The 19,281-nt window shown below is 42.3% G+C and overlaps 3 protein-coding genes across 3 annotated transcripts; 1 reads left to right on the top strand and 2 right to left on the bottom strand.

Moving 5' to 3' along the window:
* Window positions 1-58: 58 nt before the first annotated feature.
* On the bottom strand, window positions 59-2,789 carry LOC115060156 (sulfotransferase family cytosolic 2B member 1-like). The gene is made up of 6 exons (XM_029527997.1): window positions 2,651-2,789; window positions 1,483-1,694; window positions 800-926; window positions 555-649; window positions 297-477; window positions 59-168 (listed from the first exon to the last, which is right to left on the bottom strand). Exons 1-6 carry the CDS (start codon window positions 2,787-2,789, stop codon window positions 59-61), a joined length of 864 nt encoding a protein of 287 aa, XP_029383857.1.
* Window positions 2,790-5,829: 3,040 nt separating this feature from the next.
* On the bottom strand, window positions 5,830-12,294 carry LOC115060151 (sulfotransferase family cytosolic 2B member 1-like). The gene is made up of 6 exons (XM_029527992.1): window positions 12,156-12,294; window positions 7,256-7,467; window positions 6,571-6,697; window positions 6,326-6,420; window positions 6,068-6,248; window positions 5,830-5,939 (listed from the first exon to the last, which is right to left on the bottom strand). Exons 1-6 carry the CDS (start codon window positions 12,292-12,294, stop codon window positions 5,830-5,832), a joined length of 864 nt encoding a protein of 287 aa, XP_029383852.1.
* A 3,625-nt stretch (window positions 12,295-15,919) lies between these two features.
* LOC115060123 (sulfotransferase family cytosolic 2B member 1-like) lies at window positions 15,920-19,225 on the top strand. The gene is made up of 6 exons (XM_029527960.1): window positions 15,920-16,058; window positions 17,653-17,864; window positions 18,284-18,410; window positions 18,680-18,774; window positions 18,852-19,032; window positions 19,116-19,225. The coding sequence occupies exons 1-6, from the start codon at window positions 15,920-15,922 to the stop codon at window positions 19,223-19,225; spliced, it is 864 nt and encodes a 287-aa protein (XP_029383820.1).
* Window positions 19,226-19,281: the final 56 nt, after the last annotated feature.

Below are 19,281 nucleotides of genomic sequence, written 5' to 3'. Positions count from 1 at the left end.
ATCAGGCAGATGATAAAAGTAAACAGATCACAAAATAAAATGTATTATTTCATTCATTTTAATCCCAAATGAATTTGTACATGACATCTTTCATTGTGACTTTGTAGACAGAATCAAAATACTCTGCTTCATCCGATGTCAGCTGGTTTTTCCAGTCTCCAGCAATGCCTGAAACACAATAATCACATGTGAGCAAATTTGTCTTCATTTGAAATTATCTGTTGAGATTTACAATCTAAAATCACTGCATATGTTTCCAGAGATGCTGCATTAAGTCTATATTTAACTAAACACACCTTTCCTGAGGAATTCAGACTTTCTCTGGTCCAGGAACTCACGAGGAGCAGCAGAGTAGTTCGACATTTTGTTTTGCTTCATGTTTTTGAACAAACAACACTCTGCTATCTTCTCTATCACCTCAGACTCCAAAGGCTTCTCCAAGAACTGAGCGATCCTGGTCACAGAGTCCTTCAGGTCCTGCAGCACAGAAAACCACAGCATTGAGTCGGACAGTCAAGCTGTGACAGGCCAGAACTGCTCAGTCAAGGTCTCACCATGATCATCTCTTCGTAGGAGATGTACATAATACGCTCTTTATCTTCAGCGTTCAGCCAGCCCTTCACATGGTCAAACCAGGAGCCAAACATAACTAGAGGGGAAGCATAGCCACAAGTAAATTATTATGGGGAATAAACCTACACTTAATAATCAGTTATAGCTGGTTATTCTTATTTCCTTTGTTGTGTTATGTGTTGTATTATGGAAATATACTCAGTACAGAGCTGACGATGAATCCAACCTTTTCCATCAAGGAACTTCTGGAGGAACTCTCCCTGTGAGCCTGGGTGGACCAGGAAGGAGGCTATTCCATAGTAATGAAAGGAAGATGTAAACACATCCTTGGGGTTCCTCATGACATAGATGACCTGCAGTGATAAGGCATCCATTTATCATGAGACTTTGATCACTGTCACAGTTCAGGGGCTGCATCCTTCAGAGGATCTGATCAATGAAGATGTAGCCCTTCGATGCTATCGTGGTTCACAAAGGTCAAACTAAAAGGGTCAGGTCCATGGAGAATGAAAAGTGAAGCCATTTCTGAAGAGCCTTAAAGCCGCATTCAATCCAATGACCCTCAGAGGGCGACTCCACTGGCCATACATACAGAGCTACAAGTCATATTGTATTTAAATCTATGGGAAAATGTCCCTACATCTGACTGCTTTATTAGCTCATTGAAGAGTTTCAAATGAGTTAATGTTCTCATTCACTAGTTTCATGTCTTCTCTGATACGACATGTCTATTTTTTAAACAATTTAGAGCAAAATAGACTATTAAGCAGGAGCGTGTGACTACAGTGTGATTGACTGTACCACACACATTGACCTCACTCCTCCTTATAGCCACCTTTTTCCCCAAATGGGGCTGAACTTAGTTCAGATACAGTAAAGTCACACACATATATATTTATACAGCTTTACCTTTGGTTTTACTTTAAAGAAGCCTTGAGGCATCATGTTGTAGTGGAAGTGAGTAGCAAAAATACGAGGAGACGGCCTGTTTTCCAGTTCGAGGTCCCAGGCCCGATTCTCCTCCAACCAGGGGACACGGTCCCAGTTCTGAAGAGTCTCAACAGAAGCTGGGTCACCTCTGCTGACAACCAGAGGGACAATCTCCTTCATCCATGTTGTACCTGAACAAAGAAAAAAAATGTCTAGTTTTATTACTGACATAAAGTATTTCATAAATTTTTCTCATTGTCTGTATACAGCACAAAGAAAATCATGTGTAAAAACAAAACCAAACCAACGACAAAATCAACAGAAGGAAACCTTAAGGGAAAGACTTATTTTCTTAATTTTTGGGGCCTAATTTTAAATTGACAGTCCAGATTATTTGATGTGAGATAATCAGGTATTTGTCCACAGTCAGTGTACAATGGGAAGTAGATTTGAGTCTGCTGCTGTGGACCCCTCCCAGAGAATTACTATCAGTTTATACAGAGCATATGCTTATTTTAATATTTCAGCACATTACCTTGCCATCAACAGCCATTTTATTTGCTTCTATATTTTCATCAACGTCCACAGTGTATGATTCCACAAATTACCTGCCTTGCCCAGTGTTCCGTGGAAACAATGAGTCAGACCTACTGACAACAACCCCGTCAAATAACGTGAACTTCTGCCTGCTACAATCTTAAATACAACTTTGAGTGCTGCTTTATCAGATGACCATTAGGAAAATGACTCAGTGAACTGGAGAGGGTGAGGAGGCAGCAAGACAGAAATAGGTGGTTATAACCATTTTGCAGTTATAACCATCCCTATTTCACATCTAAACTATCAGACGTTTTCCTGAGGTTGGGTTCGTTTTCCCTTGGGGCATAACTTTACCTTTATATAATACATCACCTGATAGGAATTCACTGACGCTTCTAGAAAACAGGAGTGGCCCTGTTTGATTTGATTACATAATTCTCCCACGTAGGTTAGAGGTCAGGGTAATATTTCGGTCAGACAGCGCCTTCTGCTGCTCCACAAGGTGAACTACAGAAATCAGACTCAGGCACTTGCGTTGTGTCATCACACTTCAGATATCAGACCTTTCTCATGTGCTCAGATAAAAAGCGACATCGCGACATCTCACCTGATTTTGGATATGTCACGATGATGACGTCATCCCGGCGGAAGGTGAAATCCTCGTAGTTCTGGAGGCTTTGTGGATGATGCAAATTTGAGGGCACATAGACACCCTTATACAGCGAGTACAGCTCAGCTTCCGTCATACTTCAGACCAGGATCAGGACTTTGCGTTCTGGACGATTCAATTTATCCAGTCACTAACTCTCAGCAGACCCCTCCCACTCTCCCTGTCTCCCTGCCTTTACCTTTTCCTTCACAGATTTTTTTTTTTTTGTTGAAGTCATTACTAAGGTGGGCAAAGTAATTGCAAAATCTGCAATCTGTAATATCAAAATGACCTTGTAGTTATAAAGTTGGTACAGCTGCTTGAATGATTCACAGAGTCTGAAAAGCTTTACCTGGAGACAACTTTAAAACTAAACAATTAGATTCACTGAATTAACCCGCATCAGGCAGATGATAAAAGTAAACAGATCACAAAATAAAATGTCATTAATTTCATTAATTTTAATCCCAAATTAATTTGTACGTGACTTTCATTATGACTTTGTAGACAGAACCAAGATTATGCCTACAGGGGAACCAAACAGAACTGCCCAATATGTCAAAATGACCTTGTAGTTATAAAGTTGGTACAGCTGACTGAATGATTCTGCATCCTCTCCAGATGTTAAAAACTGATGGAATTAATGTTGGATGTTGGTGATTTCTAGAGGTCATGGGACTGCTTGCTCAGTTAAGTAAATAAAGCATTTTACTCAAAACCTTTTTTCTTACTAAGAATGATTTGATTTGAAAACTATTATTTCCTGTTTCACATCTAGTGTTTCAGACATGACGTGCCACTCCTTTATTCCTCAGATACAAGAAGTCAGAAATTTGAAGTTATGGGTGGGGATCTGTGTTACTCTGTTATATAGCCTGTAGGTGCAGAAATTGATTAGAGGTATTTACTGTTGGCACTTTCACCAGATGAGTAAACTATGTAAAATGCTTGAAATTGTGAATGCGAATGTTCAGACATTGTATGACACAGACTAACATCAGATCAGCCTTCTGTGTTGGGTGAATTTTAGGTTCAGACTTCTACACGAGTTCATTTGTCCAGCTTATTCCACAGACACAAAACCACAAATTGCCAAATGGAATTTATATTTTTAAAATATATTTGAATATTCCACCCACATCCCTGATTCAGGCACAAAACCATAATAAACCTGTATTACCAATCAGAGATGTTTTGTGTTTTTTGTTATATATGAAGAAGGAAAAGAGATTGAAAAAGGCAACTGTATGAAAAAATAAACATGCAGATGTTACAGATAGCCAAGGAGAAAAGCCTGTGTAAATGTCAGATAGGATACATAATAAACAGCATATTTGCTAATTAATTCATTATACTTTGTTAAAGGGCCAAAGACAGACTTCAGTTTGAAAAAAAATCTGTCCATTTTAAGTTGAAATGCCTTGTGATTCTGATGCTGTTGTTCCTGGCAGCATCTTCTTTCTGCATTTGTTTGTTGAGCCTGCCGTAGCCTCCTCTCGGCACACTGGGTATCACTTCTCTGCTGGGAAAGGAGTCTGAACTTGTACGAGCGGTTTAGTAGTACTGGCAACACAACAGGCACGCACAATTCTGGCTCTAGACTCTTTTCTTTTTTGGAGTAGCACTGGGTGAGAGGAAAAAAAAACATTGAGAGGAATGTTGACAGTCAACAGACTGTCAGAGAGAGATTTTTCTGAACATTACAGTTCATTCACCAATGTCCACAGATTATTGATGGGTCTGTTGTGTCTGTTGACATCCCAGGCCAGAGAGAGCATTTATAATATAGGAGGGAGGTTGCAGATGAGAATCAGAAATACTTTATTAATCCCAGGGGGGTATTCTGTTACAGTTGCTCTAGGAGAAACAAAAATGACAGTGAAAGTAACCCAAGAATATATACAACATGCATGATATAGATGGATAAATAAAAAATAAAATTTATCTTAAATATAGAGTGATAGATAATTAACCCTCCGGTCGTGTTTACCTCCCGCCCCTTACTTTAGTGTTCCCGGTCAAAATTGACCAGTCTGTTTTAACTGCTCTTAAATTAGCACAAAAACCATTTTTCACCACCAAATTTTTATTCAACATTCTTTAGCTGTGAACAATGTCTCAAATTAGTGTTTCACATGAATTTATAGAATTAGACATAAAATAACTGCAGTGAAAATACAAATAGGCACTAAAAACTTATTACAAAATGAACATGTAATGTAAAAACTAAATGGAAAACCAAAGACCAAACTCAACATGAAGTTGTGTGTGTGCATGTGACACTCGGGCCAGAGTGGGCCTTGCAAACATAGGCATCACATTTGCAGCATCTCAGGCTTGTTTCGTTGTCTCTAGGGGCACAGAGCTCACAGCGCTTCCTTTTCTGCCCATGTCCTTGTTGGGGGAGAGCAGCCAGGGCAGTGGCTGGGGCTGGGGCTTGCACACTGCTAACCAGACTGGCAGAGGCTGGTGTGCGGGAAATGTGCTGGAGCCTTTGAATAAGAGGACTCACCAAAGCTTTCCCCAGCTCTGCTAGGAAAAGTCTTCTCTTGAAACTTTTCCCCTGATTCCAGGTTGGGTCGATGGCTGTCCACACCACATATGCGTTGAAAGCAGACACATCAAGGATGTTGTGGAACACACACACACACACACACAGGACAACCTTACATCAAATTCTTTCTTTTTTTTTTTCACCAAGAGACGCCACCTTGGTTTGGCCTCCACAGAAAACAGCAGACAATACCATGTTGTTTTCAGCTAAATCAAATTCAATTCTATAGCACTTAATCATGACAAAGTTAGATCAAGGCACTTTAGACATGGAGCAGGTCTAGACCAAACTCTCCATGTAATGTAGCACATTGGTCGTACTTATTTCGGGCTCCACCCTTGTTGTTTGTGATGACCAAAGAGGCAATCAGGAGGAGTGTCCATCATCGTCTCAGCCCATGCAGGCTCTAATACAACCCCAGAGTTTTAATGCTAAAACATATCCAGCAGCCTTTCTGAAAGTCACTGTTTTAAAGCCTGGAGACAACTTTAGAACTAAACCATTAGATTCACTGAATGAACCCACATCAGGCAGATGATAAAAGTAAACAGATCACAAAATCAAATGTATTATTTCATTCATTTTAATCCCAAATGAATTTGTACATGACATCTTTCATTGTGACTTTGTAGACAGAATCAAAATACTCTGCTTCATCCGATGTCAGCTGGTTTTTCCAGTCTCCAGCAATGCCTGAAACACAATAATCACATGTGAGCAAATTTGTCTTCATTTGAAATTATCTGTTGAGATTTACAATCTAAAATCACTGCATATGTTTCCAGAGATGCTGCATTAAGTCTATATTTAGCTAAACACACCTTTCCTGAGGAATTCAGACTTTCTCTGGTCCAGGAACTCACGAGGAACAGCAGAGTAGTTCGACATTTTGTTTTGCTTCATGTTCTTGAACAAACAACACTCTGCTATCTTCTCTATCACCTCAGGCTCCAAAGGCTTCTCCAAGAACTGAGCGATCCTGGTCACAGAGTCCTTCAGGTCCTGCAGCACAGAAAACCACAGCATTGAGTCGGACAGTCAAGCTGTGACAGGCCAGAACTGCTCAGTCAAGGTCTCACCATGATCATCTCTTCGTAGGAGATGTACATAATACGCTCTTTATCTTCAGCGTTCAGCCAGCCCTTCACATGGTCAAACCAGGAGCCAAACATAACTAGAGGGGAAGCATAGCCACAAGTAAATTATTATGGGGAATAAATCTACACTTAATAATCAGTTATAGCTGGTTATTCTTATTTCCTTTGTTGTGTTATGTGTTGTATTATGGAAATATACTCAGTACAGAGCTGACGATGAATCCAACCTTTTCCATCAAGGAACTTCTGGAGGAACTCTCCCTGTGAGCCTGGGTGGACCAGGAAGGAGGCTATTCCATAGTAATGAAAGGAAGATGTAAACACATCCTTGGGGTTCCTCATGACATAGATGACCTGCAGTGATAAGGCATCCATTTATCATGAGACTTTGATCACTGTCACAGTTCAGGGGCTGCATCCTTCAGAGGATCCGATCAATGAAGATGTAGCCCTTCGATGCTATCGTGGTTCACAAAGGTCAAACTAAAAGGGTCAGGTCCATGGAGAATGAAAAGTGAAGCCATTTCTGAAGAGCCTTAAAGCCGCATTCAATCCAATGACCCTCAGAGGGCGACTCCACTGGCCATACATACAGAGCTACAAGTCATATTGTATTTAAATCTATGGGAAAATGTCCCTACATCTGACTGCTTTATTAGCTCATTGAAGAGTTTCAAATGAGTTCCTGTTCTCATTCACTAGTTTCAGGTCTTCTCTGATACGACATTTTTTAAACTATGGTCCAATTTAGAGCAAAATAGACTATTAAGCAGGAGCGTGTGACTACAGTGTGATTGACTGTACCACACACTTTGACCTCACTCCTCCTTATAGCCACCTTTTTCCCCAAATGGGGCTGAACTTAGTTCAGATACAGTAAAGTCACACATATATATATTTATACAGCTTTACCTTTGGTTTTACTTTAAAGAAGCCTTGAGGCATCATGTTGTAGTGGAAGTGAGTAGCAAAAATACGAGGAGACGGCCTGTTTTCCAGTTCGAGGTCCCAGGCCCGATTCCCCTCCAACCAGGGGACACGGTCCCAGTTCTGAAGAGTCTCAACAGAAGCTGGGTCACCTCTGCTGACAACCAGAGGGACAATCTCCTTCATCCATGTTGTACCTGAACAAAGAAAAAAAATGTCTAGTTTTATTACTGACATAAAGTATTTCATAAATTTAACTAATTGTCTGTATACAGCACAAAGAAAGTCACATGTAAAAACAAAACTAAACCAACGACAAAATCAACAGAGGAAACCTTAAGTGAAAGACTTATTTTCTTAATTTTTGGGGCCTAATTTTAAATTGACAGTCCAGATTATTTGATGTGAGATAATCAGGTATTTGTCCACAGTCAGTGTACAATGGGAAGTAGATTTGAGTCTGCTGCTGTGGACCCCTCCCAGAGAATTACTATCAGTTTATACAGTACATATGCTTATTTTTTGTCAGACTCTGTTTTCGTTGTCTTATACACTTCCTGCTTTACTTTGAAAATCTTGTGTTCCATCTTGTTGTTTGCCGTTTACTTCCCCTCTGTGTTCTTTTTCCCGCCATGAGTTAATTCCTAATTTGTGTTGGTTCCTGTGTATTTAAACCCCACCTCATTCCCCATGTCTCTGCCAGATACACTTTGTTACCTCCTGTTTGCTAAGCTCTCTCGCGCACCCAGTTGTTTGCTCCCAGTGTATGACCGGACTGTTTTGTCTGCCTGATCCTGCCAGCCTCTTTGTGTATGACCCCTGCCTCCATTTGGATTAAAAGCTCTTGCCCTACTGGACTCACTACCTCTGCCTCGCTTTCCCTTTTTGCACCTGGGTTCACTATCATCAGCTCTGACAGTACAATCTGGCCATGACAGACCCAGCAGAAGGGGATGCTATCCACCATGCCCTCGGAGCTCAGGGAGTTCGCCTTACAGCTTTGGAGCAGTCCCTCTCCAGCCTGGGGCCCGGTGTTCAGTCACTCTCGGAGCACCTTCAAGCCTTGGCTGCCCAGACTAACCAAATTATGGCCCGCCTTGGTTCTATGACCCCAGCAGCACATGATCCTGTTGACTCTTCTCAACCTCAAGCATCTCCAGCACCACCAATTCCTACATCTCCACATTTGGAACCCAAAGCACTACCCATTGAGAGGTGCGATGGCTCTCCCAAGACATGCCGCTCCTTTTTGACCCTGTGCTCATTGACTTTCGAACTGCAACCTATTACCTTTGCCACAGAACGCTCAAGGGTGGCATATATGATAACAAACCTCACTGGCAGAGCTTGTGAATGGGCTATGGCTGAGTGGGCCAAGAAGTCACCCACCTGTGATTCTGTAACTGCTTTCTCTGCTGCTTTGACCCGTGTATTTGGCCAATCTACCACAGGCCGTGAGGCAGCCCGAGCCCTTGGTAACCTCAGGCAAGGCAGGAGCCGTGTCATCGACCACGCCATCCGTTTTCGCACCCTAGCAGCTGAGAGTTGCTGGAATAATGAGTCACTGGCAGACATTTTTTTTACCTCAGCCTTTCAGAGGATATCAAAGACCGTCTCACCACTGTGGATTTACCTGCAGACTTTGAAACTCTAGTGGAACGCGCTATCAGAATCGACAACCGGCAACATGACCGCGAGCAGCTCTGTGGACATTCAACCTATGAGGATCATCATCACTGGAGGCAATATGGCACTGCTATGCCCCCTGTGGCCAGCACCCCAACACGACTCAATCCACCTAACCCAGGGGCTGGTCCAGCTGCATCCCGACAGGAGCCCATGCAGCTCGGCTGGACGCGACTATGTCCTGAGGAACGGCTATGATGTCAACATGATGGCTTATGCCTCTATTGTGGGGGTTCTGGTCACTTCCTTGCCCAGTGCCCAGTAAAAGCCCAGGCTCACCAGTAACTGGAGGCCTACTGGTGAGCCACTCATCTGTTGGCCCCAACCCAGTACGCTCACTGACACCAGTCCAGCTATCAGTTCGCTCACAGTCCCTCCTGGATGGATCTGCCCTAATCGATTCAAGAGCTGATGAGAGGTTGATGGATAGAAACCTGGCCCACCGACTTCATCTCCAGCTACAGCCAGTGCGCTCGATGGGCACCTGATGAGCAGGGTCACTCACCAGACTGCTCCTCTGTCATTGTGCTTGTCAGGTAACCATACGGAGACAACTTCCTTTTTTATTATTGATTCTCCTGTATACCCTCTCATTTTGTATCCCTGGCTGTGCAAACATAACCCTCACATAAACTGAACTACGGGGAGAGTTTTGGGGTGGAGTCAAGCCTGTCACTCATCCTGTCTGCCTCCTCTCTCTGTGGCTTCCAAGTCTGAATGGAATCATATGACTGTTCCATCGAACTCCTCCCTGGAGCAGTTTTGCCTAAGGGTCGCCTCTACTCCCTCTCTGGTCCAGAAAGAAAAGCCATGGATGAATACATCCAGTCGGCACTGTCTGCAGGGATCATTTGTCCATCCTTCTCTCCTGTTGGAGCTGGATTTTTTTCTACACTGAGGAAAAAAAGACAAGACCCTGTGGCTTCTTATTGATTATCGAGGCCTTAATGACATTACGGTGAAGAATCGCTACCCCTTACCACTCATCTCCTCTGCCTTTGAGCTCCTTCAAGGGGCTCAAATCTTCACTAAGTTGGACCTCCATAATGCCTACCACCTGGTCCGTATACGGAAAGGCGATGAGTGGAAAACTGCATTCAATACCCCAAGTGGCCAATATGAGTATCTGGTTATGCCATTCTGACTCACTAATGCCCCCGCTGTCTTCCAGTCCCTGGTCAATTACATCCTCCGTGACACATTGAACAGGTTTGTCTTTGTGTACCTGGATGATATCCTGATATTTTCTCTGTCTGAAGTGGGGCATGTCCGCCAGGTGCTGCAACGGTTGCTTCAGCACCACTTGTTTGTCAAAGCTGAAAAATGTGAATTTCACAGGTCCCGCAACATCAAGCCTGACACCCTCTCCCGGCAATTCGAGGCCGAAGACCACCCCCGGGATGCAGCTAACATCTTACCCCTGTGTGGTTGGAGCAGTGACCTGGGACATTGAGAGGGATGTCCAGAGTGTGCTCCCAGGTACCCAGATTCCTGATGGCTGTCCCCCCGCTCCGTTCCCGAGTTCTACAGTGGGGACACTCTTCCCTACTGAGCTGTCATCCCGGGGTGAGTAGAACTCTGAGCTTGATCACACAGCGATTCTGGTGGCCCTCCCTACGGGAGGATGCCTGAGAGTTTGTCTCCGCCTGTCCTGTCTGTGCCCGCAGCAAGCTCACCAGCTGGACCCCTGCCTGTTCCACATCGGCCATGGTCTCATGTATTGATGGACTTTGTCACAGGGTTGCCTCCCTCAGAGGGTAAGACAGTTGTCCTCACAGTCATTGACCGTTTTTCTAAAATGGCCCATTTCATTGCCCTGCCTAAACTGCCCTCTGCTTGGGAAACGGCTGAGGCAGTTCTGTTTCACGTTTTTCGGCTCCATGGTCTTCCCCAGGATGTTGTCTGGTCCCCAGTTCACCTCGCGTTTCTGGAAAGAATTCTGCAGGCTAATCGGCGCATCTGTTAGTCTCTCTTCTGGCTTCCACCCACAGACCAATGGCCAGACAGAGAGATACAACCAGGAGATGGAGAGAGCTCTGCGGTGTATCGCCTCCCAGAATCCTTCCAGTTGGTCCCGGCACCTTCTCTGGGTGCAGTATGCCCACAACTCATTCCCAGTGGCATCCACGGGCATGTCACCCTTCCAGTGTGTCTACAGCTCCCAGCCTCCGTTGTTTCCTGATGTTGAAGGACAGGTTTCCGTCCCATCAGTTTTCATTGTCTTGTACACTTACTGGTTTACTTTGGAAAATCTTGTTTTCCATGTTATTGTTTGCCGTTTACGTCCCCTCTTTGTTCTTTTCCCGCCATGAGTTAATTTCTAATTTGTTTCACCTGTGTTGGTTCCTGTGTATTTAAACCCCGCCTCATTCCCCATGTCTCTGCCAGATAGTCTTTGTTACCTCCTGTGTGCTAAGCTCTCTCGCGCACCCAGTTGTTTGCTCCCAGTGTACGACCGGACTGTTTTTTGATGTTTGATTTCCCTGCCTACTCCTTGCCTGTTTTGTCTGCCTGATCCTGCCAGCCTCTTTGTGTATGACCCCTGCCTCCATTTGGATTAAAAGCTCTTGCCATACTGGACTCACTACCTCTGCCTCGCTTCCCCTTTTTGCACCTGGGTTCACTATCATCAGCTCTGACATTTTTAATATTTCAGCACATTACCTTGCCATCAACAGCCATTTTATTTGCTTCTATATTTTCATCAACATCCACAGTGTATGATTCCACAAATTACCTGCCTTGCCCAGTGTTCCGTGGAAACAATGAGCCAGACCTACTGACGACAACAACCCCGTCAAATAACCTGAACTTCTGCCTGCTACAGTCTTAAATACAACTTTGAGTGCTGCTTTATCAGATGACCATTAGGAAAATGACTCAGTGAACCGGAGAGGGTGAGGAGGCAGCAAGACAAAAATAGGTGGTTGTAACCATTTTGCAGTTATAACCATCCCTATTTCACATCTAAACTATCAGACGTTTTCCTGAGGTTGGGTTCGTTTTCCCTTGGGGCATAACTTTACCTTTATATAATACATCACCTGATAGGAATTCACTGACGCTTCTAGAAAACCGGAGGCGCCCTGTTTGATTTGTTTACGTAATTCTCCCACATAGGCACTTGCGTTGTCATCACACTTCAGATATCAGACCTTTCTCATGTGCTCAGATAAAAAGCAACATCGCGACATCTCACCTGACTTTGGATACGTCACAATGATGACGTCATCCCGGCGGAAGGTGAAATCCTCGTAGTTCTGGAGGCTTTGTGGATGATGCAAATTTGAGGGCACATAGACACCCTTGTACAGCGAGTACAGCTCAGCTTCCGTCATACTTCAGACCAGGATCAGGACTTTACGTTCTGGACGATTCAATTTATCCAGTCACTAACTCTCAGCAGACCCCTCCCACTCTCCCTGTCTCCCTGCCTTTACCTTTTCCTTCACAGATTTTTTTTGTTGACCTAGGATGCGAGCTGAGCAATGAAATCTGGTTAAGAATAATAGCAAATTAAGGGAAATATATAAAGGAGCCTTCGGGGAAATTTACTCAGTACAGATTAATGCACAGATTTTATTTTACCCCATCTAAACTTTACAGAATGGGTTTGTGGGTTAATAAATTACGCTGGAAATGTCAGGAAGAGACAGGAACATTCTTACATGCTATTTGGGAGCGTAAATTCATAAAACCCATTCTGGGGAAAAAGTAACTGAACACATAGGCAAATGTGCGAGGTTAACAATACCTGTTTCATCCAAGATTGTGCCTACAGGGTAACCAAACAGAACTGCCCAATATATCAAAATGACCTTGTAGTTATAAAGTTGGTACAGCTGCCTGAATGATTCACAGAGTATGGAAATGCTTTAAAACAGTGACTTTCAGAAAGTCAACAGACCTATGTAGGCTTGGAGGTCAACCAGGTCGATTTCTCTCCCGGAGTGTCCCCAAACACGCGCTCCCCCCCCACGTTTGTCATCTCGAGTATAATTCCCTCAAGAGATAGGTTCACATAACAGACAACTGTCTAGTCTGTGTGAAGATATTATACATTGTTTCATCGGGAAGTTGGTTCACATGGGAGGATCGGCACATAAGCGCAGGAAAGAGATGTGTACCCGCAAAATACATTGTTCAGTCTGAAATGTGTGTGTGAGTGAGTGAGTTAGTTGGGGTGGTGTGTATGGGGATGTTTTCTGTCTGATGGATGGATATAGTCTGGATACCCATTCATTTCCTATGGCGGTCACTTTTGACCGGGAACACCACAGGTGTACCAAGGTTGATTAAAACACTCAAAATTTAACGAAAGAGGTGATCATCACTTTTATATGTTCAAGTGCATAGTGTGGAGGATATCATAAGGCCTTGAGGCAATCAGATGTAAAAAATTATATTTATGAGCGTTTCAAGTTGTAAATCGCTCAGATTTGACCCGAACACGGCAGGAGGGTTAAAGTGAATGGGCCGCAAGGAGTGACTGAGTTCCAACATTTAAAAAAGTGATGCAGTGCATTCTGAAGAGTATCAGGTGCAGCAGTGATGCATCGTTATGCACAATGGTTCACAGTCACAGTGGCAATGATCAGAGCGTGGGCTATCATTAACTCATGTGACGACTTTGATGTACGCCATGAAATTAAGGGAATACAAGAACCTGATGATTGTCAGATGCATGACTACATGATGGACCAGTAACATATCAGAAAATATTTACATTTTATGTCAGATATTATAATTGATATATTTAAACCAAACAATAAAAAAAGAAGTCTATAAGCAGTTTTCCTTTCAGCTTTTATTACATTCATAAATCCTTCAAACATGGTGATGATACTATCTTGTCCATGGGTTAGCACTGGGGGAGGACGGCCTATATCCCAGAGTTGGAGGCAGCTCCACCTCCACCACAAACTGTAGTTCTGGGTCTGGAAAACAAACCTTTTAGATTATCAAAAGCAGTCTGGGCTGTAGGTGACCACAAATATCAGCTTGACAGAGGTGAGTTGAGTTCACGCAGCAGCTATTCTGCTGTAGTTGCCTGCACTTTCTCCCTGCACAGAGTGAATTTAAAATGCCAGCCAGTGATTTGTGATTTTTGTTAATGAAACACTTTGTATGTCACTGAAGTAAAATGATCAGGATAAACCCAAGTGCACCACAGACTGAGACCAGAGAAGGAACAGAATGACAGCAAATATACAGCATAACTACATGCAGATGATTATCATAATCCACTGACCTAGTCAACCAAAACACTCCAATAAACACTTGGAACCCTCTGGCAAGGAAAACCAGGCCAACAGCAGACAGACAAGCAGGGGTTAAAGTGCGCCTGAATGTGGGCCTGCGTTCCGTCACCTCAGATGAATTAATCAATAAATAGATTCATTCATATCAACGATCGTGCAATGTTGTTTATGGTGGGCAATCAAATTTCAACCTCCTCCAATCCTCTCCTCTCTCTTCAACGCGTTATTCATTAAATCAAAGCATAGCTTAATATTATCTCCTGGCCTTCACAATTACACGGCTATCTGCATATCTTAAGCCTGCCACTTCTCGGCATTATGTTTTCAGTGCTGGTCCGCATATTTTTTTAGTTAGGCCTTCTGTTAAACAGTGGAATCCACGCAAATCGCAAAAAAGAAAACGTGTGACAATCAAGTCGGAGTACCAGTCAATATGGCAGTTCTTGTCTGCATCAATTTTGGGGTTTTTAAAGTTTGGACTTCCCATTTGTTTGCATATTGCCATATCAGTGTAGATGGACCAAAATAAATAATACTCAATGTTAAATGATACGCATCTGAACACAGTGAGTCATTTTTCTTTGTTTTGTTGTTCCCCCACCTGCCAAATCCCACTTTAACCACTGCCGACAAGGGGTGAGCGAGGAGGACGGGTCAAAGATCAGAAGGGCATGGCAGTCAGAGAGAGGACAGGTGGATGGCAAAGTACTTGTAGGAGCAATAAAAACCATGAATGATTCATTCACGTTGAAATAATAAATGACTAATGAATGGCCCACTAAAAAGAGCCAACTCTTTTGGCTCTCGAGTGACTCCTCAGATGTTTTGTTGCTTAAATAAGCACAAAAAAAAAAGACCCTTCTCAATTAGACAAAAGGTCCAATCTCTGATTGTATACTTATGTATTCATCAACTTTTAACAATTTAGTGTAAAACAACAATAAATACAAAAAGAAGAAAACACAATAACAACAACACAGTAACAAAGAAAAATGAGTAAAACAAAAATAAAAACAGGTAAGAGTTTCAGCTAGTCTTTAGAGAACATTGGCATTGAGAAGGGCCAAGTGCCTGATTGAAGATTCGGTCAGAGAGGATGGATGTGGCCACAATACAAGAGGGGAAAGAGGGGAAAAAATTAAACGATTCCGAGCCAAACAGACTTGTGTATTTTATGAAGAAAACCATGTTACTCTCCAGTGTTTGTAAGTCGTGCTTTTCCAGTCGTTCCTCAAATGACAGCTACGGCGCCACGCTGGTTCCAATGAATGAAATTAACAAATGACTTTGAGAAAAGAGTTCATTTTACTGAATGAGATCAAAAGACCTGACACAATAATAAGAGCTGAACTTCCCATCACTGCTGGACTTTGACAAAGAATCCACAATAAACCATTAGGCTCAGACCTCATTTTCCTTTATCAATCATCTGGCGTTAAACTGTTGGAAAATCTAATCACACAGGTCAAGGTGACCTGGTGCACTGACTCCAAAGACGGAAAAACCCAGAAAAAAAACACACACACACCTCAATTTCTTTCATCACCTTCACTGCATGATCTTTTTCCATGCGACAAACAACAGGTGTGAAAAACAGGCTTGGGGAGTTAAAGTTAATCAGAGAGAGGAAATTCGATCAGCTCACTATAGCTGCAACTACCTGTGTGTCTCCAGCTGCTGACATCCTGCTTATTGTTGAAGTATGACTGAGGCTGAAATGTACACATCGTACAAAGGGGTCTATCTCCTCTCGCGTGTGCTCTGTCGCAGGAACTTAAAATGCTACGAGGAATTCAACTTTCTCCCAGACGATATTCTCATCGTCACATACCCGAAGTCAGGTGAGTTGTTACTGTCACTTCATTGTGTACATCCGTTTTATACATTGTATTTCAGATGTGCCTATTGATATACAGTGCAGGACAAACGTTTGGACACACTTTCCTTTTCATTTGAATGAGAAGGTGCGTCCAAATTGTTATGCTGTGTGTATCATATTTGATACATACATTTCTGAGACCACCAATTGACAAAACAAAGGAAATAGAAAATGAAAAAGGCTGCAGTTTGAAAAAAATAAAGCTAAATGTTATAGATGTCCAAGGAGAAAAGCGTATATACAAATTATTTTATTCATTTAATTTTATTTTACATTTTGTTAAAGGGCCAAGTAAAGACTTCAGATAAAAAAAAAAAAAAAAAAAAAAGGCTTTTCTATCCATAATTTCTTGGGCCAGGCATTATCGGGTTAAATATACACTTGTGATAAAGACCCAATACAGACCTAAAATTAGACCTAAAAATTCCAAAACACCCATTAAACAGAATGAAATCATGTTAATGTTGCTTTGATGAGCAAAAAATGTGAAAGGTCTATTCTGTCACATGAGCGGATAACTGTCAGCGCAACATATTTAATTACATATTTAATCTAATTGTGTAGGTGTCAGGTCCTCATTCATAAATGTTCTTTTTTGTTGACACAGATACTTAAGTGCTCAATATCAATATTTGTAATCTGAAAATGTAGTGGAATTTGAGAACTGTTAAGTCAATATTTTAATATCAACATTTCTCCGACAAAATTTGTATCAACATCAGTCTCGCGTCTCACTCCCTTTAAAAACACAATCACACCAAAATCAGATTGTACAGTTGCCACCTGTTGCACAAAGATGCCACAGAAAAGATGTTTCTTTACTAACATCTTAACTACAGATGTGGACAAAATTGTTGATACTTTTCCATTAAAGAAAGAAAAAACCCACAATGGTCACTGAAATAACTAGACTGACAAAAGAATAAATAAAAATGTACAGAAAATGATCTAATGAAAATCAGACATTGCTTTTGAATTGCGGTTCAACGGAATCATTTCAAAAAACAAACTAATGACGCTGGTCTGGACAAAAATGATGGTACCCACTGAAGATTGAAAAAAAAAAAAAAAAAAAGACCATTGTGACATGTTAAACTACGCTGTGTTCTGTAATCAGCATCACAGGTGCCTTAAATCTTGAGATCTGTCAGTCTGCCCATTTAAAGGGTTGAAAAGTAGTCACCGTGCTGCTTGGTATCATGGTGTGCACCACACTGAACGTGGCCCAGAGAAAGAGGGAGTTTCCTGAGGACATGAGAAGGGAAAATTATCGACAAGCATGTTACAGGTAAAGGCTATAAGACCATCTCCAAGCAGCTTGATGTTCCTGTGACTACATGACCAAACTGCTAACATACAGCACAGGCCAAAAGTTTGGGCACGCTTTCCTTTTCATTTGAATGAGACGGTGTGTCCAAACCTTTGGCCTGCACTGTACATACATATTATAAAAAGTCAAATGACACAGAGCTTGAAGTTACTTATTACCAAGGGCTTTGTTGTACATATGTCCAAATGAAATGAATGATGATTTTTTTTTTTTTTTTTTTGTTTAGGTACAACATGGATGCAGGAGATTGTCCCTCTGATTGTCAGTGGAGGAGATCCAGCCTCTGTTGAGACTCTTTATAACTGGGACCGTGTCCCCTGGTTGGAGTTTCATACCGACTGTAATGAAGACTTTTCCAAGAGGCCTTCTCCTCGCATGTTTGCAACACACTTCCAACACCACATGATGCCTCCAGGCTTCTTTGAAGTAAAGCCAAAGGTAAATTCATAGATATGGGAGCCAGTCCAGTTCATGCCTGCGTGGCTTTCAGGTTTCCTTCCACTGTCCAAAGACTCCATGTTTGGGTTGCTTGGTGACTCTAAATTGTCTGTAGGTCTGAATGTGAGTGTGAGTGGTTGTTGGTCTCTGTGTGTCTCTGTGTGTTGGCCCTGTGATGGACAGGCGACCTGTCCAACTTAACATTACGCAACACACGATCAGAAGAACTAAAAATATGGAGACTTGGCGTATTTGGACGATAATTGTGATTCAACTTGTTGCTGCGTGGATGGCTATGGATGGATGGTTGGACGGAGAGATGTGTGAAAAGACATTTTGCTGTATCATAAAGACGCTGAAAATGAAAGGAATGAGTTTTCAAAGCTCCATGATCAACAAATATCATTTGATCACTGCAGGTCATCTATGTCATGAGGAACCCAAAAGATGTGTTTACATCTTACATTCATCAGCACAGCATGACCCCCTTAATGGTCCAAACAGGCCCACAGAGAGAGTTCCTCCACAAGTTCCTTGATGGAAAAGGTTGGGTTCAAAAATCATAAAGTTCAACATGTTAAGTTGTCTCTGTAATTATTTGAGTAAAAGGTTTAACTTTCATTTGAACATGAAGGTGGTGGGTCCTTTCTGTACTGAGTTTGCATGTTCTCCCCGTCCAAAAACATCATGTTTAGGTCAACTGGTTTCTCTGTGTGTTGGACCGGAAACGGAAAAGCGGCTGAGGATTAATGAGTGAATGATGTTTCATTTGGATTCAACTGAATTTTGATTCAATTCTTGTTGTTTTCCTTTAGTTGCTTTTGGCTCCTGGTTTGACCATGTGAAGGGCTGGCTGAACGCTGAAGATAAAGAGCGTATTATGTACATCTCCTACGAAGAGATGATCATGGTGAGACCTTGACTGAGCAGTTCTGGCCTGTCACAGCTTGACTGTCCGACTCAATGCTGTGGTTTTCTGTGCTGCAGGACCTGAAGGACTCTGTGACCAGGATCGCTCAGTTCTTGGAGAAGCCTTTGGGGCCTGAGGTGATAGAGAAGATAGCAGAGCGTTGTTTGTTCAAGAACATGAAGCAAAACAAAATGTCGAACTACTCTGCTGCTCCTCGTGAGTTCCTGGACCAAAGAAAGTCTGAATTCCTCAGGAAAGGTGTGTTTAGCTAGAAAACTCTCATGATGTAGAGCTACTGATTTATATCTGTGGAACCAAACTTGATCCTTCTTGTGTTTTAGGAGTTGTTGGAGACTGGAAAAACCAGCTAACAGTGGCAGAAGCGGAGCATTTTGATGCTGTCTACAAAGACAAAATTAAGGATTTCAAGTATGAATTCATATGGGATTAAGATAAATAGATGAAGAGCTGTAAAGATAGTCGATTGTGCTTCACTGAAATCGATAC

The sequence above is a fragment of the Echeneis naucrates genome, chromosome 19, assembly GCF_900963305.1.
Source record: "Echeneis naucrates chromosome 19, fEcheNa1.1, whole genome shotgun sequence".
Lineage (NCBI taxonomy): Eukaryota > Metazoa > Chordata > Actinopteri > Carangiformes > Echeneidae > Echeneis > Echeneis naucrates.
The sequence above is the reverse complement of the archived record's forward strand: the minus strand, read 5'-3'. Positions and strand labels throughout refer to the sequence as shown.

Bases quoted from the DNA above. Each gene is read 5' to 3' on its own strand.
- LOC115060123 (XM_029527960.1), top strand. From the start codon at position 15,920: ATGACTGAGGCTGAAATGTACACATCGTACAAAGGGGTCTATCTCCTC. The intron at 16,059-17,652 runs GTGAGTTGTTAC...TTTTTTGTTTAG, and splicing joins CGTCACATACCCGAAGTCAG to GTACAACATGGATGCAGGAG. The intron at 19,033-19,115 runs GTGTGTTTAGCT...CTTGTGTTTTAG, and splicing joins GTCTGAATTCCTCAGGAAAG to GAGTTGTTGGAGACTGGAAA.
- LOC115060151 (XM_029527992.1), bottom strand. From the start codon at position 12,294: ATGACGGAAGCTGAGCTGTACTCGCTGTACAAGGGTGTCTATGTGCCC. The intron at 7,468-12,155 runs GTGAGATGTCGC...TTCTTTGTTCAG, and splicing joins TGTGACGTATCCAAAGTCAG to GTACAACATGGATGAAGGAG. The intron at 6,249-6,325 runs GTGAGACCTTGA...TCTGTGCTGCAG, and splicing joins CCTACGAAGAGATGATCATG to GACCTGAAGGACTCTGTGAC.
- LOC115060156 (XM_029527997.1), bottom strand. From the start codon at position 2,789: ATGACGGAAGCTGAGCTGTACTCGCTGTATAAGGGTGTCTATGTGCCC. The intron at 650-799 runs GTTGGATTCATC...CTTCCCCTCTAG, and splicing joins GAAGTTCCTTGATGGAAAAG to TTATGTTTGGCTCCTGGTTT. The intron at 478-554 runs GTGAGACCTTGA...TCTGTGCTGCAG, and splicing joins CCTACGAAGAGATGATCATG to GACCTGAAGGACTCTGTGAC.